This window comes from Brachyistius frenatus, unplaced genomic scaffold (assembly GCF_029030835.1).
Source record: "Brachyistius frenatus isolate BFR_SWC_R1_liver_20210118 unplaced genomic scaffold, ASM2903083v1 Contig_42, whole genome shotgun sequence".
NCBI lineage: Eukaryota > Metazoa > Chordata > Actinopteri > Embiotocidae > Brachyistius > Brachyistius frenatus.
The window spans coordinates 1433122-1449079 of record NW_027210641.1 but is presented as its reverse complement, the minus strand read 5'-3'; the positions used below and the strand labels follow the sequence as shown (position 1 = coordinate 1449079).

The window sequence follows — 15958 nt, the reverse complement described above, 5'->3', positions numbered from 1 at the left end:
AGAAAGGAAAGTGTACAATATGATAAGATGGAAATGTGAGCAGTTAATTGCTCATTATGAACACATGTTTGTGAGAGGGCCTTGTGTTTAGGATACTGGGAACAGATTTTACAACCTCAAACGGCCCTGCGGCACATCTACACAAAAAAACACACAAAAAAAGTATGATTTTTGAGAACAGGGGCTGTTAAACTGTGTCGGGTATATTACCAGCACACAGGCAGGAAGGGCCCTGCTCCAATTAGCCCAGAGTAAAGCTGGATGGATTAATTGGAGTGGGTCTTGTGCAAATGAAGTGCGCTCTCTCCTCTCCCCATTAGTGCTGCTGGGCCAGATCATCTGAGCACATTTGTCATGATGAATTAGCGGCTGCGAGTGGAACGGGCTCGTGGAGTGTCACTGTGCTTTCACGCCTCTCACTTCCATGACACCATCAAGAGGAGATGAAGGGGCTGCGCCACGATGAGAGAAACTATGACAGTTGTACCTAAGCCTTGCAAATGGACACTCACGGCTTTCTTCACGTATTCCTTGGCGGGTCGCATTAATTCATTCTTCTGCCGGGTTTCATATCCCCTCCTGACTAGATGATTAGAGCATGGGTTAATAGTCAGTATCCTCAAAGATTTCTGCCTCCCGAGACATGAAACCAGGGGAACACCTGTGATGTCCGGCCTGAAAGAAGACCTTCTAATTTAGATACAGAGGAGAACTTGACTAATGATGTGTATAATAATTATTCAAACACAGGGACGAACAAGAAAAAGGAAGATTTTCTTTCTTTTGAAGTGGATTCAGTTGAAGAAAAGACTACATGTGTTTTTAGTTACAGCTGGAGACAGCTCTTACTTTTGTCAGTGGTCTGAAAATAAAATGAAATGAAAAAGAAAAGAACTTTTGATATAAAAGCCTGATAATTAAAAGAGGAGGCAGGTGAGGGGAGTTTTTCCCATCAGGTCTTTCAGTCTTGTGAAACAGGTGGAGGAGCGTCCCACTGGTCGTTTCTGCTTCACGCATGTTGCTCTTGGCATGGACTTCCAGGACAAACACAGAGAGAGGCAGAGCGGTGTGTGGGGGGTGGGGGGAGGTGTGGGGGGAGGGTTGCAGAAAGAGAAGAAAAAAAAAAACCTTCCTTGGCATCTGTGCGTTCACTTTGAAAATTAAGCCCAGCAAGAATCCTGTAGGAGAAAAAAAAGCTCAAGCTGGCAGTTGTATTGGGGTTCTATTGACAAGAATAGTCAATGTGCTTGGGATTAAAAAGCAATCCCGCGTTCAATATGACACCTCCCTACACGCTTTTATGAGTGCCAGTGTGCGCCTTGTACTTCAGAAGCTGTGGATCGAGCTGTCGACACGGGGGACAATCAAAGTTGTAAGAGAGAGCAGCCTTCCCGAGCTGAGTGAGCAGCAGCTTGCTGGATATCTCTGCCACTCTCCCGCTCTCTTTTTGAAAACATGTGATCTAGAAACTCAACTCAGCAACCAAGCAAATTAGATTAAAGCACCCATAACCCCCCGCCACCCTCCATAACCACCACCGTTTATGCCTAGAGATGGCTCCGGGGGCTGTTGATTTAAATGCCATCCACTACTGTCAAAGCAGATCAATCATAAAAAGCATGGTGTAATTGGCTTTTAGTGACACAACACAGTGTTGCATTTATCAAAGGATGTTGTACCATGTGACTTAGGAGAACCGGCTTCTTGCTATTGATGTGTGGGGCCTTCAAAAATCCCACTGCTGACTCAAAACATTCTCCAATACCACGATAAGGGCAGAAATTGAACAAAAGTATTACTTGGCGAGTGTCTCTGGGTAGAGAGAGTGTGCGGAAAGTCGAGTGAAAGACTGGCATCTGCCCACTGGGATGAAAAAGGGCTTCTGCTGGGAGAGAACAAAGAGTCCGATGTGTCACATCGCTGGGAGAAGCCTGTCATGTCGACGCAGGAGGATCTCCTAACATGAAGGGAAACGGAGGGCGATGCAGAGGATGGGAGAACTGCAACTGGGACTTCATGTGAAGATGGAAAACCAATACGTAAATTGGTCGACACATGAATGTCTTGGACTCAGTAAAATATCGTGATATGAGTTTGCTTCAGTCACTATAGTTGTAAAACATGAACTGAAACTCTGCATGCCAGAAATCTTCTCGCTGACAAATGTGAGACTTGAGATTGTGTTAAAGCTGATTTGGTGATTTAGAGTTGTAAGGTGGTGCATCCTAAAAGCTAAGTGTATATTTTGTACTAAAATACTAATCTGCAAAGCAACTAGGGATTCTAAAAAGTGTTGTTTAAATGTAGTTGAGTCAAAAGTACAATGATTTTACCTGTGAAATGTTATGAAATGAAAGTAGAATCAAATCTAAATAGATAGATAGATAGATAGATAGATAGATGGATAGATGGATGGATGGATGGATGGATGGATGGATGGATGGATGGATGGATGGATGGATGGATGGATGGATGGATGGATGGATGGATGGATGGATGGATGGATGGATGGATGGATGGATGGATGGATGGATGGATGGATGGATGGATGGATGGATGGATGGATGGATGGATGGATGGATGGATGGATGGATGGATGGATGGATGGATGGATGGATGGATGGATGGATGGATGGATGGATGGATGGATGGATGGATGGATGGATAGATAGATAGATAGATAGATAGATAGATAGATAGATAGATAGATAGATAGATAGATAGATAGATAGATAGATAGATAGATAGATAGATAGATAGATAGATAGATAGATAGATAGATAGATAGAAATATACCTTATTATTCCCTCAGAGGGACATTTTTATTAATTTTATTTTTCAAGTAAAGAACAAGTACCTCAAATATCAAATTGAAGTACAGTAGTTTTCACCCACTGACACTGTATGGTTTCAGGAATATTTTTGACAACACGGATTGTACCAAGAGCAGAAAGACATCAACACAAACAAGCTGAGGGAGAATCTTGAGCCCTGTAACATTTCTTTTCCAAGGCGATGGTGGTAAGATGTGAGAAATACTGCGTTCGGTGAAAATGTCTTCTTCTCCATAGATGCACACAATCATAAATCTTACTATTACGTACATAAATTTTGCCACTGCTTAAGTTTAATTACATGAATTTTTCAAAAGCTGGCTTGTTTACTAATAATTCAAAATGGCAGCAAATTAAATCCATGCAGGTCTCGCTCATTGCAGTTATTTTTCAGGATACTATGGAATAATTTATAGTGTTAAAGCCCTGAAAGATAAGTGGTGTTTATAAATGAAAAAAGACAAATAGAGCAAATGTACACTTTTACACTTTTACTCTCCACTATCTGTGAACTAGTTGTAGGAGGCACATCTTTTCATTTTCATTGTGCTTTGACAAAGAACTGGCAGTGTGTCTGTGCACATGTGCTGTGGTACAATCAGCAGGACCAGGCAGCCCTGAGGCCACACACACACACACACACACACACACACACACACACACACACACACACACACACACACACACACACACACACACACACACACACACACACACACACACACACACACACACCGAGCCATACTGCGACCGCCGGCTGCCCAGGCCCTGGAAGGCCCTAGTGAGCCCAGCCAATTCAAACACTGTGATCCCCCTGATCTGGGAAAGGCCCTGGCTCTGAGGAATTTGTCCATGCAAATACATCCCATTTCCTCTGACAAAACACCACCACATGTCCAAGCTTCAAGGACCCACATTCTGCAAGGCTCAAGTGGCCCCGCTATTCAACGCCTGGGAGATTTTTACTTTCTGGGGCCTTCGCGCTTCCCTGCTGCTCTCCAAACATGAACTGCATCGATACTCCAGACCATTACATCGTGTGACATGAAAATCTAGTCTCCAAAAAAATTCCATAAATGATGCACTCTTTATGAAGCACAGGGATATTATCTGATTCAGAGGGAATGTTTTTGTGTCACAGCAGTTTGACTTGTGGTCCAGCAGAAGCTTTAACATCCACCGCGTGTGTGTGTGTAGTTTGATGGAAGTAGAATAATGGCGTTTGGATGTCACAGTTTAAGGCTGCAGGTCTACGAGGGTGTCCCCTAGTGGTGACACTGTGAGGAGACGACCCAGAGTGTGAAACCACCCTGGTGTGAAACAGATTTTCATCAGATCCCCCAGATAATGGTAATTTCACAGATAACAGTGAATCTATAATGTGAAGTAAAATGCAAATTAAATCCCCCCACAAATTTTACCCTGAAGAATAGATTTATAATTTTCTTATGCATTACTGTATCTCACTTTAAACAGTGCTCCATCTTTTCCAGAATGATAAGCCCGAGCTGAGTGCTTCTTAGCTTTTATCTAATGAGATGATCACAAACTGCAATAAGAAAATTGGACCTCCAACTCCAAAGAAACGAGTTGACTGTGAGCATACTGCAGACACACTGCCTCTAAATGAACATGCCAAACAATCTATACACTTACTGCGAGCTTTGGTAAAGCCTTTTAGGATAAAAATGCACAACACAGTGACAATTTCTTTCTCTGATAAAGCCTCACATTAACTTGATCCACCAGTCTGAATGGCAGGACGGACAAAAACGCAGTGGAACAAAAGGAAATAAAGAAGCTTTTAGACCTCACTGACACTATGTCAGCAGCAGTAAACATTACTGCACATCTTAGTTTCCATTCAGTGCCTTTGTGCGCTGAAATGAAGTGTTCGCTGAATTTGTTTTTATAGAGTGTACTCCTCTGAAGCCGTTAATTGCAGAAAGGAAGTGACTGAAGACTCCCTTGTGCACAACCTGCAATTGAAGTTTACAGACACATCACACAGATTTTTAAGTCTCAGCTAAGGAGCCTTTTGTGAATTGAAGCACCCTTTTAATGCCACTGCGAGTGAAAGCAGGCATTTACAGGTCCCTAAAAAGGAAGTGAATCACATAATGTGGCTTAGCTGAAATAAAGTAGGAAGTGGGAATCTGATAATTCAAGACATCTATTAGCATTTCAGCTAAGTCAAGTGACCAGGAGGCCTCAGCTACGGCTAATGACAAGCATATTACTCTACCTTCATTTAGCCAACAGAGAAGAGGTGGGAAGAGTTGCTTTTGTGTTCCCTAAATACTGTTTCTTCATCCCCTGGGTATTTAGAAACCTTATCATAAAAATATCCCACTGCACCCACAATCTGCAGATAGCATTCAGCAGTAGGAAACCAAGAGGGACAGCTTAGTGAAAATAAAAACAGAGCGCCGTGCAGAGAGCTGAGCCTCTCAAGAGATAATGGAGACTGCAGATTTATACGAGCACGGCACACATGGGCTTGAAATGAAGGGACCAGTGGATGCCTGGGAGCCGCGTCTTTAAGAAACCCACTTACCTGAACATTTATGGAAGCAGTAGACAGCATCACAATTCACTGAGTAATACAGTCGTGGAACTGTTAACAATAGTTTGTCTCAAAGGAAACTTTCCATTTTCATTGTGATTATAATAGCAGAATAAAGGTCCTGTTCATAGAGATTTTCTGAATTGTTATATATATATATTTTTTTGGTGAGGCCTGTATTATATCATACCTGTTTTAGTTAAAGGGCTGGAAAACAGCTGCTGCAAAAGTTTGTCCTCTGATGTTCTCAACACCACGACGATGTCTGCAGGAAGAGTGTCTCTGTTCTTCTCCAAAACCCCGTTCACGTTGTACATTACCTGTCGAGTAGGACAGAAGAAATACACATGAACGGTGTAAAATACTGACGGCTGAGTTCAATTCAGCTGCTTCAGTTTCAGTCCCTGGTATGTGTGTGTGCTGTCTGTCTCATCGTCATGGTAACTGGGACACAGAACACAGTCCTTATCAATGTTATTATTAACACCTGTTTTTCTTTAATGACAAGGTAAGTCTGTCACTCTCCTGTTAAAAAGGCCTTTGAATTCAATTATTACACCAACAAAATCAGATCACACATAAGAAACCAAAATTTGAATGACAAATCTTGTAAAATTTTAATTACTAGATGATCATATTGTCCCTGACAAGTAATTATTGCCCAGACTAATGTTAAATATTTAACTTAATTTAAATATGCATTTCTTCACACTATCTATACAAAGCGATTGGCCTTCAAACATATGGGTTAAAATCATTGCACCACCGAAATACAGTTACGGATGTGCCTTTCAAATAATGTAATTAAACAGCAAGTTGTAATAATAGTTGAACTTTTTTTCCATAACAAATTGACTGAAGTGTTTTTAAAGTCTGAACTAATGCTAAAACACTGTTAAATCGACATGCTCGTCACACCAGCAGGTAGGTTATTTGAAGCACAGATCCGAAGAGTTGTTTTAATACCTGTCCAGCATAATGCTGAATTCCAAAACAAAGCTCCACACGTTTAGGTATCCAGAAATACTTGCAGCGCAAGTTGTCCTCAAATTTATCTGAAAACAAGATAAAAGATTAAAAAAACCAAGACATTAAAAGTTACTGCGTGCCTGTCTGCAGCTCCATTGACTGGTCTCTGACCTCTAATGGAATTCATTTTTCATGATTTTTATGTTTGATGTCTGTGCATGTTGCAGGTGTCGTTCCAGTCTTACCCACTAGGGTCTGTTCAGTGGCCTGAGGGAAGCGGCTCTCTTCGTCCAGCAGGGACAGCAGACCCATGGGCTTCTGCAGGAACATGTCCAGGATGGGCCTGTTGTCCTCGTACTCCACCAGGCTGGCATCCACTCCCTCGCTCTGGTATTCCATCTAATTAGAGCCAGTGAATGTAGAAAAATCTAGTTAATAGTTTCTCTAAATGACCCAATTAAACAATCTGGGCTGAATATGATTTGTGCATGGATGGGGAAAAAGAGTTTCTAATCAACAAAATCAAACAGTTGCAGCTGGCTGTGTGTCTGTGGCTGAAGTTTACAGCATAATAGAGTCTTTTACTGAATGCATAAAACAGATCAGCTCCAAATGAACAAATAGAGCCTCTTACTTATTCATAATTTATTTCAATGTGCAAATAACCCAGAGTCATATCACAATATTGCATCTATTTAATTTTAGATCAAAAAGTAGTTTTAAATATATATTTTACTAATAAAGTGGAACCAATGGATCTAAACCATCCTCATGTTTAAGTCATTAACTCAGAATAATCGGCTTCTGTGTACAGCAACACTGAAGACATCCACACCAAATAGAAACCCCTATTCCACTGAGCAGCAGCCCTACATCAGGGGAGAAACTTTTCCACAAGCTTAAGGCCTTATTTCAAATGATCACTGCTGTAATTACTGTGAAAAAGGTAAACGTAGATTCCAATATCAGTTCTTGTCCTGAAGAGTGCTAAACATGTAAATGTAAATGAGGGAGAGGAGGTTATTACCAGTGCGTAAAATACGGCCTCAATAAATGATCTAGTTTGTATTTTCTAGCGTGTTCTTCTACGCATTAGGTAAGGAATGCATTTTAAAGTAAAGCCGACTGAGGTTACTTCTAATAAAATGTTATTGTCTTGTAATTCCTTTTAAAAAGAGTGTTGTAAAGTTAATGCAAACTAAAATCCATTATGCCAAAATGGTCCTTGATTAATGTCTATTCATTTCCATAAAGAAAAAAATAAAGACTTCACACACTTCAGGGTAAACAGCTTCATTAAATCAATTAAGAGAGTAATTTGATGGTGCACAACAGTATCAACAATCCTTTACTTATCACAGCCTGACTACAAGCACAATGATCATGTTGAGAGCATCTCAGCCCCGTCTTTTAAAGGGAATTTGTTTTGTTGATGCTTTCACCCCAAACACATTACATATATTCTTCAGCGTGGCGTATTAGTGGAAGATTATTAATAATCTCTTCCACTATAAAAAAAAAAAAAAAAAGAAACTCACCTGTTCGAGAGCAAATATGTGCTGGTTGAAATAAAACTGGATCTGCTCGTTTGCGATGTTAATGCACAATTGTTCAAATGAGTTCTTCTTGAAGTTTTCAAATCCAAAGATGTCCAGGATTCCCACATTCATGCTGCTCTCTGCGGCACTTCAAAAGGAAAAAAGGGGGACAAACAAACTTATTCTTCTATGTAACGGAACAAGCAAATCCCAAGCAGCCGTATTAATTGATAAAACTTTAATGATAATCCAAGTTCAACCCAAATACAGAGTCTGGGCTGGACGGCTGATAAACATCAGCTCTCCAACAGTCAGAGCTTCTTAAGTGGTTTTTATTTCAGTCACTATTGATTTAACCTCAAGTCATTTCCAATATCTGCACAAACAATACACACTCGACAACACAGCACGAAGACTTAACATCCTGCATTGTATATTCAGAGCTGGGAGCTGCTTTCATGATCAGTCATTACCCACTGCATGTAGAGGTCACCTTTAGCCTGTGCTACCACGTTATTAATGGCAATAAGGAAACAGCAAAGATGAGTGGAATACAGACAGGAACTCGGGCTTTCGTTCATCTCTAAGAGACGACTCCTTGACAGTCAACGCTCATATTTATGAAGGAATTCTTTTGGATCAATGAAAAGCCTCTTTGCAGTCTCTCTGAAGTCTTTTTAATCATCTGAACATTATTTTCTCTGCACGCAACTCCGTATAAAAAATTTATTAAAACTTTTCTTTGCTCTCCTTTTGCTTGTCTTGTGCTTGCCCATTGATATTCTCCTCTGCATGTTTGCATCTACCTCCACAGACTTCCATAAAGGTCATCAGAGCTTTGCAGAAACTCTGCGTGATCATCCGAGACAAGACGAAGAGAGAGAAGTGAAACGGACGTCCACACGGATGCTCATCACGAGCACACACTCACCAGATATTCATGTCAGGCTGCAGCAGCGAGTTGATGCGGTTGACTATCCAGCTGAAGAGGCGTCCGTACAAAGCCTTGGACATGGCGTCTCGGACGTCGGCGGCTTTGTCCACGGTGTTGGTGCGGATGATGGTCTCGCCCCTGGTGACCACACACTGAGAGGTCAGAGCCTCCTGGAGCTCCTCGGGGCCGATGCTGAGGAGACACGCCGCTGAGGAAAAAAAGAAGAGAGTCCATCAGTTTGAAAATCAAGAGCTCATCTCATCATTAGCATCAGAAGAAGCCCAAACGTTCCATCACTGCGGATGTCTTTGCTTCTTTGCAAGTGGTTCTGTGCGTTTAGAAATATCATGATTTCACCTGCTTGCAGGATTTTTTTTTCCATCTTTTTTCTTTGTAGCAACATATGATTGATTGTATATTTTGGGTGTCATATGTATAAAACTCTTTTACAAAAGACATCCACTAAAAATCTGCTGTCACAAAAGAACACAACGCACACTCGTGAACATATTTCTATGTTGTCTCTCACTCTGAAGATAAAATGGGCCCCAAAACCCACCACATCTTTGAACACAAATCAGGTCATAAAATCCTCCTAAATGATGAGGATTAAAACATGAAAAAAATATGGTTATTTTCAATCTCACCAAAATTATATTACAGTATTTATTTCATAAATCTATATAAATATTTATTCTGTAAGGAGATGATTAAACGTCTCTGATTCTTTGACTTAAATAAGACTACCTATACACCTCACACGTCGTAGTTTTTAAATTATAAAGATTATTAGATTAAAAATTATCTGCAATATGAGTCAATTGTTTGTTTTTATGGCACTTAAATGTATGTTTTTATGAATACCTGACATCTAAAATGCAGAATTACATCTATCTAATGCAGCAACATGAGTGAGGCCAGCGGTAACAATGAAGTATCGTATCCTATTTCTCTCCATTACACTACACATCATCTACAATAATATCATGTGTCTCACCGTTCTCTAAGGCCTCTGAGTTCGGCACTTCACTCTTATCTGTCTGATGTTGGGATGTAATGGCAGCAAATTCAATATTGCCGGTGTTCAAAATGGCTGAAAGGATTCTGTAAACAGAGTTGACTTCCTAAAATAAAAAAGAGATAAAAAATACATTATTATAGCACTCAGTGAATCTGTGTGCATATTTGATTTGAGTGTTTCGTACCTCTTCTGTAAAGCCGATGTTTCGGAAACACTCCTGAATTGCATCAAACTGCTCCTTATAGAGTTTGCTTGAGACAATGTCTTGCATCACTTTGCAGTGCAGACTGTCGATGTACCTGCAGACGCACATTATGACTGTCAATGTGAGTTTCACTGATAGGGAGTGAGGAACGGCACGATCACCCCGAACATGTCAAAGTCAAACTGCAGCACAAACCTGGGAGGCGTCCCGTCCGGCAGTCTGTAAGTCTTCAGCTCGTCTTGGTGGTAAAGACCGGCGTAAATGTAATAAAATATGTGGAAGTTTTTCTCCCCCCTGAAAGAAAACAGACAGCGTTCAGAAGAACGACACAAATCCAGTGAGACTGAACGAAAGTGTCACTTACGTGGCCTGTTTGATGACCCTGGACTTCTCCAGCAGGTATTCTGATATCTTGGCTCCGATGACGGCACCAGTCGATGTGAACTTCATCTCCAGGTATTTGCCGAAGCGGCTGGAGTTGTCATTGATGGCTGTGCAGGCGTTTCCGAAGGCCTCGACGAGAGGGTTGACCTGCAAGATCTTCTCACGGAGACTCCGATTGTTTGCCTGAAAGCAACGACATGTTTCTTTGACAAACTCTGGTATATTTTAGAGTTAATGAAGAAGTCAGCAGAAAAATGAACAAATTCAACAATAAGAAAATGACTGATGCTACCTCACCTTTCCCAAGAAGGTAAGATGTTGAACAATCAGATGAGCACTTTCTGTTTTCCCCGCACCGCTCTCCCCACTGATGATGATGCACTAAAACAAAAGGAAATAAATCATAAAGCAAGAAATATTAACATTATATGAGATGCATTTATCGATTATTTACAGGTAAAACTCTAGAATAAAATCTCCTTTTCAAGAGAGACCCGGCTGCTTCGCTTTGGTCCCAAAGTCCCACAGAGAACAAGATTCAGGAACATCCCAAACATTTTAAAAACATTTATTGTTTACAATAATTTCCCTTATAATTTTATCAGCGTTACAAACACACAGTAGGATGTTTCCACTAAATACACAATGTTTCTGCAGAATACCTGGTCTTTGCTGAACGTCACCATGCCTTGGTAGGCAGCGTCTGCAGTGGCAAAGATGTGTGGAGGGTTGTCGGCTCTCTTCACGCCGTGATACAGCTTAGAGAACTAAGAGGAGACACGAGCAAACACGGCGCTGAATTTTACCAAAAATATCTGGAGTTACTGAAAAGAGACGGTTGGTTTCAAGTAATCGTCACCCAGAATATATTTTGTGCTCTTTGCTTTGAAAATTGTAAATGGTCGCACATTTTTATCTACAAAGCGCTTTACGGTGTTTACCACTCGGACACACACACACACACACACACACACACACACACACACACACACACACACACACACACACACACACACACACACACACACACACACACACACACACACACACACACACACACACACACACCAATGGGAACAGAGCTGCCATGCAACATGCTGGCCATTGTTCAGGAGCAACGTGAGGTGCAGTGTATTGCCTAAGGACACTTCGGCATGCGAGCAGGAGGAACCCGGGATCGTATCGTTAACCTTTTGATTAGTGGGCAACACGAACTACCGTCTGACCCGCAGCCGCCCCCAAGACAACATTTACTGCAGTTTACAAAAGGACAACTGACAGTATGTGTTTTAAACCTTTATTATTCATCATTAAAACAGTACAAGGTCACACAAGTGTTAAACCCCCGGTCCGTTTGTAATTGAAGTAGTCGCTGCGGGACTTTGCGAGGTTTAATTTGCCCAAGTGGGAAATTCCTAATTCTCCAGAAGTCCTGTGCTATGCTTGTCCACTGTGCTTTGGACACTATGCTTGTCCACTGTGCTTTGGACACTATGCTTGTCCACTGTGCTTTGGACGGGAACAACAACCTTCAACTTCTGAGAGACCCACTCAAACCATAAATGTCTGTGTTGGTCATCACAGCCGTATGCAGAATTCATGATTTGGCCTTAAGGAAGAAGCGGAGACGTGACTGATGGCACTCGTTCATTATTTCCATTGTGATTGTGAAACAGCTGAACATTTGTTTTTTGTGACCAGTGTGTTACCAACCTGGGGAGAGTAGATGCTGAGATTCTGGAAAGGATTGAGAGCGATAAGGATGTCACCAACGTAAGTGTACACCTGCAACTCATCGTACCTCTTATGGAGATGGCTGATTATTTTCTCCTGCAGGAAATAAAAGAAATGAAAATGAAATGTAAAAGACAAAAGACCACACACACACAGATTTGCCGATCAATGCACGATGAGATAAACACATTAAATCTTACCTCATCTAAGAACTCCAGGTTTACCAGATCGTCGTCAGGACAGCGCTCTATTATGAGGGTTTTACGAGTATTGATCCGCTCGTGCCTGTATGAAGTCAAGGACATGATATTGCCTCTGAAAGCTGTAAAGTGACCACCAAATGAGAAACAGTATGACTGAATGTGAGACCCAGTCACTTCCAGGGTTTGTGTGAAGCCCTTTAAGCTCTCCCAGGGGACACATCTCCCATTATCACAGGCTGTGATTGCACTTCATCTGTGTTTTGACCCATCACTCTCCAATGAGCCCCAGTGGGCAGAGGTCAACACGTAGCCAGCTGGCCCTGCAACGTCCTCAGGGGACATCACAGAGTGTGAGACAGAGTGAGACAGAGCTGGAGCTGAGTGGCTACGGTGTATAGCTCATGTGCAGCCTGTCATTCTCTGACTGTATTTCCCCACATCCCCTGTCGGTCTCTCCTGCACCTTTCAAATAAAGGCGAAAATGTCAAAACAAATTCCTGAAACAAAAAAAAAAAGCCTGCGAGTGCCTGGATGTGACTGAATCTGGATGCACTACACAATTTAATGCACCGTAGAGTGGACAGACATTTTTATGAAATTTAAAGCATAAGGTGTTTGTCTATTTTTCTCACTGTCATTAACTCCCACAAAAAGACTGAAACAAACAATTAACTTGTCATAGTTTTGTCTGTGTAGCTAAAGCTTAACATTGATTATTCATTCCTTATTCCAATATTAAAACATCAATACGCCACACAGTAACGCATCAGGCCGATGAACATGGTCACTGTGGTATATTTAGAGTCAGTCCCACATACTGTCCTGATGCCATTCATTCTCACCAGGTAGCACCAGCTAGCAATTAGCAAGCCAGCAATTTAAACTAGTCTTACTAAATTGCGTTGCACCACTAAAGGCTTTTATAAACTGTAAATGTGTTGCAAGGAAAAAATGATGGCACGTTCCAATCAAAAGGTAATCACATGCAAACAAGACGTCACTATAGCATCAGAAATATCTCTATAACTGCCAAACAAACATTTTAAAAGCTCATAGTACTCAGTACATAGTACATGTACTCAGCTGACAGTATATTGTAAATGTTCAGGTATTACTTCATTTAGTCAATGAATAGATATTCTAACTTCACTGTTCCAATGTGCTATTTTTGAAAAATACAACTGAAAATCTTTCTAGGTTGCATCAATATTAAACAGCATTTCAGTGAAGTGTCAGGTCAGATATGTCGACTAGATTTCAGATTCCATTTTTGATCATCGCTCTAAACGGCTCATAACAAAACGAGCTAAAGTTAGCGTTGAGATTTTGTGAGTTTGGTTGCTAAGCAACACTTACACATGATCTCAATATTTTGGTAACAATTCATCTCTCGCATGGACTCAGTTTGTGCTGCAAACCACTTTTAATGCTGGCTAAACTCCTTTTTTTCAGGGTGAGCAAACTGGTTTGAGATGAAAGTCCACAGAGAGAGTTTAGAAAATAGTGGAGGGTGACGTAGATGTTGTTGGTTTGGGCCTTTTAAATGGAAATCAAGTCACAGAAAAGGCATCCAAACATTTCTGGTAACTTTTTAATCCTCAAAGCAGCAATAATATAAAATCCTATATTTTACCAAAGATGTGTCCATATTCTATTATAATTAATAATCAAGTATAAGAATCTAAATATTCAAGCTTCAGGTTAGGAGTGTGTCTTCCTCCGCATTAATTCAGTATTCTGAATATAGTGTAAATGCAACAGCACAGGAACATGCTCAGTATGTGGTCCCTATGAAGCGAACCCTCGTCATCATGTCCCTTTGGAGAAGGACTTCAGACCTCTGTCGTCTAATTCTCGCCTGCTTTGAAGTAACGCGCACTATTCCACCTACGGCAGCTACTTTTAAGTTCTCTATGTCTTTATTCTTATCTGGAGTCATTGTTTGCTGATCTGTGGCATGAGAGTCTAAACCAGGCGAGCCAAGTTCTCGCCCTACAAGCTCCTAATCCCATTATCCACTTTCACTGTGGACAGGAATTCGGGATCAGGCTCAGGCACCGGCTCTGCACACTCTCGGGAGTAAACAGAGCTGGCACGACATCAAGACTCTCCGTCAAGGGCAGGTTCAGCAAACTCCTTTATAATGAAGATTAGGCATTGCCAAAGTCAGTATTTCTCCAGTAAACAGGAGACTTTCTGCTCTGTCGTTTGCTGCCATGACAGAGTCTCCTGAAGTATTCACAATACAGAGGAAACTTTCCTGAAATCTCTCCATCTGTGTACACTCTCAGCATCTATACAAAACACAAGGAACTGTATCGCAGTTGCTAGTGTAATCTGTAAAGAAAATAACCCTGGTTATTTAATTTATAGTTGCAATATCAACTATTATCAGGAGTAAATCTATATATTTATTTTTTCCATCAGTGGTTTAATTGGGCCGAGAAGCTCCGTCAGACGGTTAGCACATCCACTGGCCTAAATGGGATTATTAATCTAAGGTTAGTCAGCACAATCGCTCCTTCTAAATTAGTTACACTCCCCTTACTTCTCTTTAATCACACACTGTAATGTCCATTACTGCGGCTCATCCTCATGTCTCTGCTTGGCTGTAAAAAGATGAGGCCCTGCCCCCTACTGGACGGACAAAATATCACCACTCTATCGATCTGAAATAGAGATCTCCAACACCCAAATGAAGCAATACGATTCATCATCAGAGTATATTATTTCCTCTGCAAGGCCAATGCTAGAAGTCAATTTTAAAAGACTTACTTGGTTTTGGTTTTGCAGCCTACTTCTTGCTGCTCCCCGATGAGAGCTGCTAACTGCTGACGGAGTGCCACGTCTTTGCCGTGGGCCTGCTTGATGAAGGGGTGCTCCAGGAGGTGGGTCACAGATGGACGCGCCTCAAAATCCTTTATCAGACACCTTACGAACACAAAATATCACAAAGTTACCTTGTTTCCAAAACTGTCAGTGGAAAAACCAAAAACGAGGACACCTTCAGACCTTTGAATGATCATTTAAGAAGTGAATTAAAAGCTAACTCTAATCACCTGAACATTGTAGACGACTGATTTGTCTGGATCAGCTCTGAGTGACACTCACACCAGCAGGGAGCTCCTCGCCAGGGTTTTTAAGTCTGGGTCAGTAGTCTGTCGTCCTCTGTCTGAGCACCACATGGTCACTATCACCATGGCCCCGAGTCCACAAAGCCCTGCTATGGCACAGCAGTACGCCCTATCTGTGATGTGCAGTGTTTGCCAGCAGGTGATGCCACCCTGTGATACGGCCACCTCAGCTGGTGATGTCAGTAGGATGGTGATACAAATGCTCTCCTAATATTGACTCTTCAGACTGAACGAACAGGAGAGCACGCTCGGCTTTCACTTCTGACGGTTCAGATATATCGTGAGACGAAACCTGTTCAATTAAAAGACTTGAAACCACTACCTGACTTCAAGGATGCATCCGTCAACAATCCATATTTGTTCTGTTCATTTACTTGTTCAGCTAAAGACTTAAAGCCTCTGAATGTGTGCGAGCACGACAACACCAACAATTTAC

At 41.4% G+C, this 15958-nt stretch overlaps 1 protein-coding gene across 1 annotated transcript in view; it reads right to left on the bottom strand.

The window, feature by feature from the left end:
- The window catches only part of myo3b (myosin IIIB), a 62353-nt gene that overhangs the window by 29155 nt on the left and 17240 nt on the right, over nt 1-15958 (bottom strand). Inside the window, exons 9-22 of the mRNA XM_069702430.1 lie at nt 15164-15319; nt 12386-12470; nt 12165-12281; nt 11114-11218; nt 10749-10832; nt 10432-10634; nt 10263-10361; nt 10047-10161; nt 9839-9965; nt 8839-9049; nt 7908-8055; nt 6615-6768; nt 6367-6455; nt 5591-5720 (exon numbers count right to left, since the gene is read on the bottom strand). Of these exons, the coding sequence (XP_069558531.1) occupies nt 5591-5720; nt 6367-6455; nt 6615-6768; nt 7908-8055; nt 8839-9049; nt 9839-9965; nt 10047-10161; nt 10263-10361; nt 10432-10634; nt 10749-10832; nt 11114-11218; nt 12165-12281; nt 12386-12470; nt 15164-15319 (1823 nt within the window). The remainder of the gene's footprint in view (nt 1-5590; nt 5721-6366; nt 6456-6614; nt 6769-7907; nt 8056-8838; nt 9050-9838; nt 9966-10046; nt 10162-10262; nt 10362-10431; nt 10635-10748; nt 10833-11113; nt 11219-12164; nt 12282-12385; nt 12471-15163; nt 15320-15958) is intronic.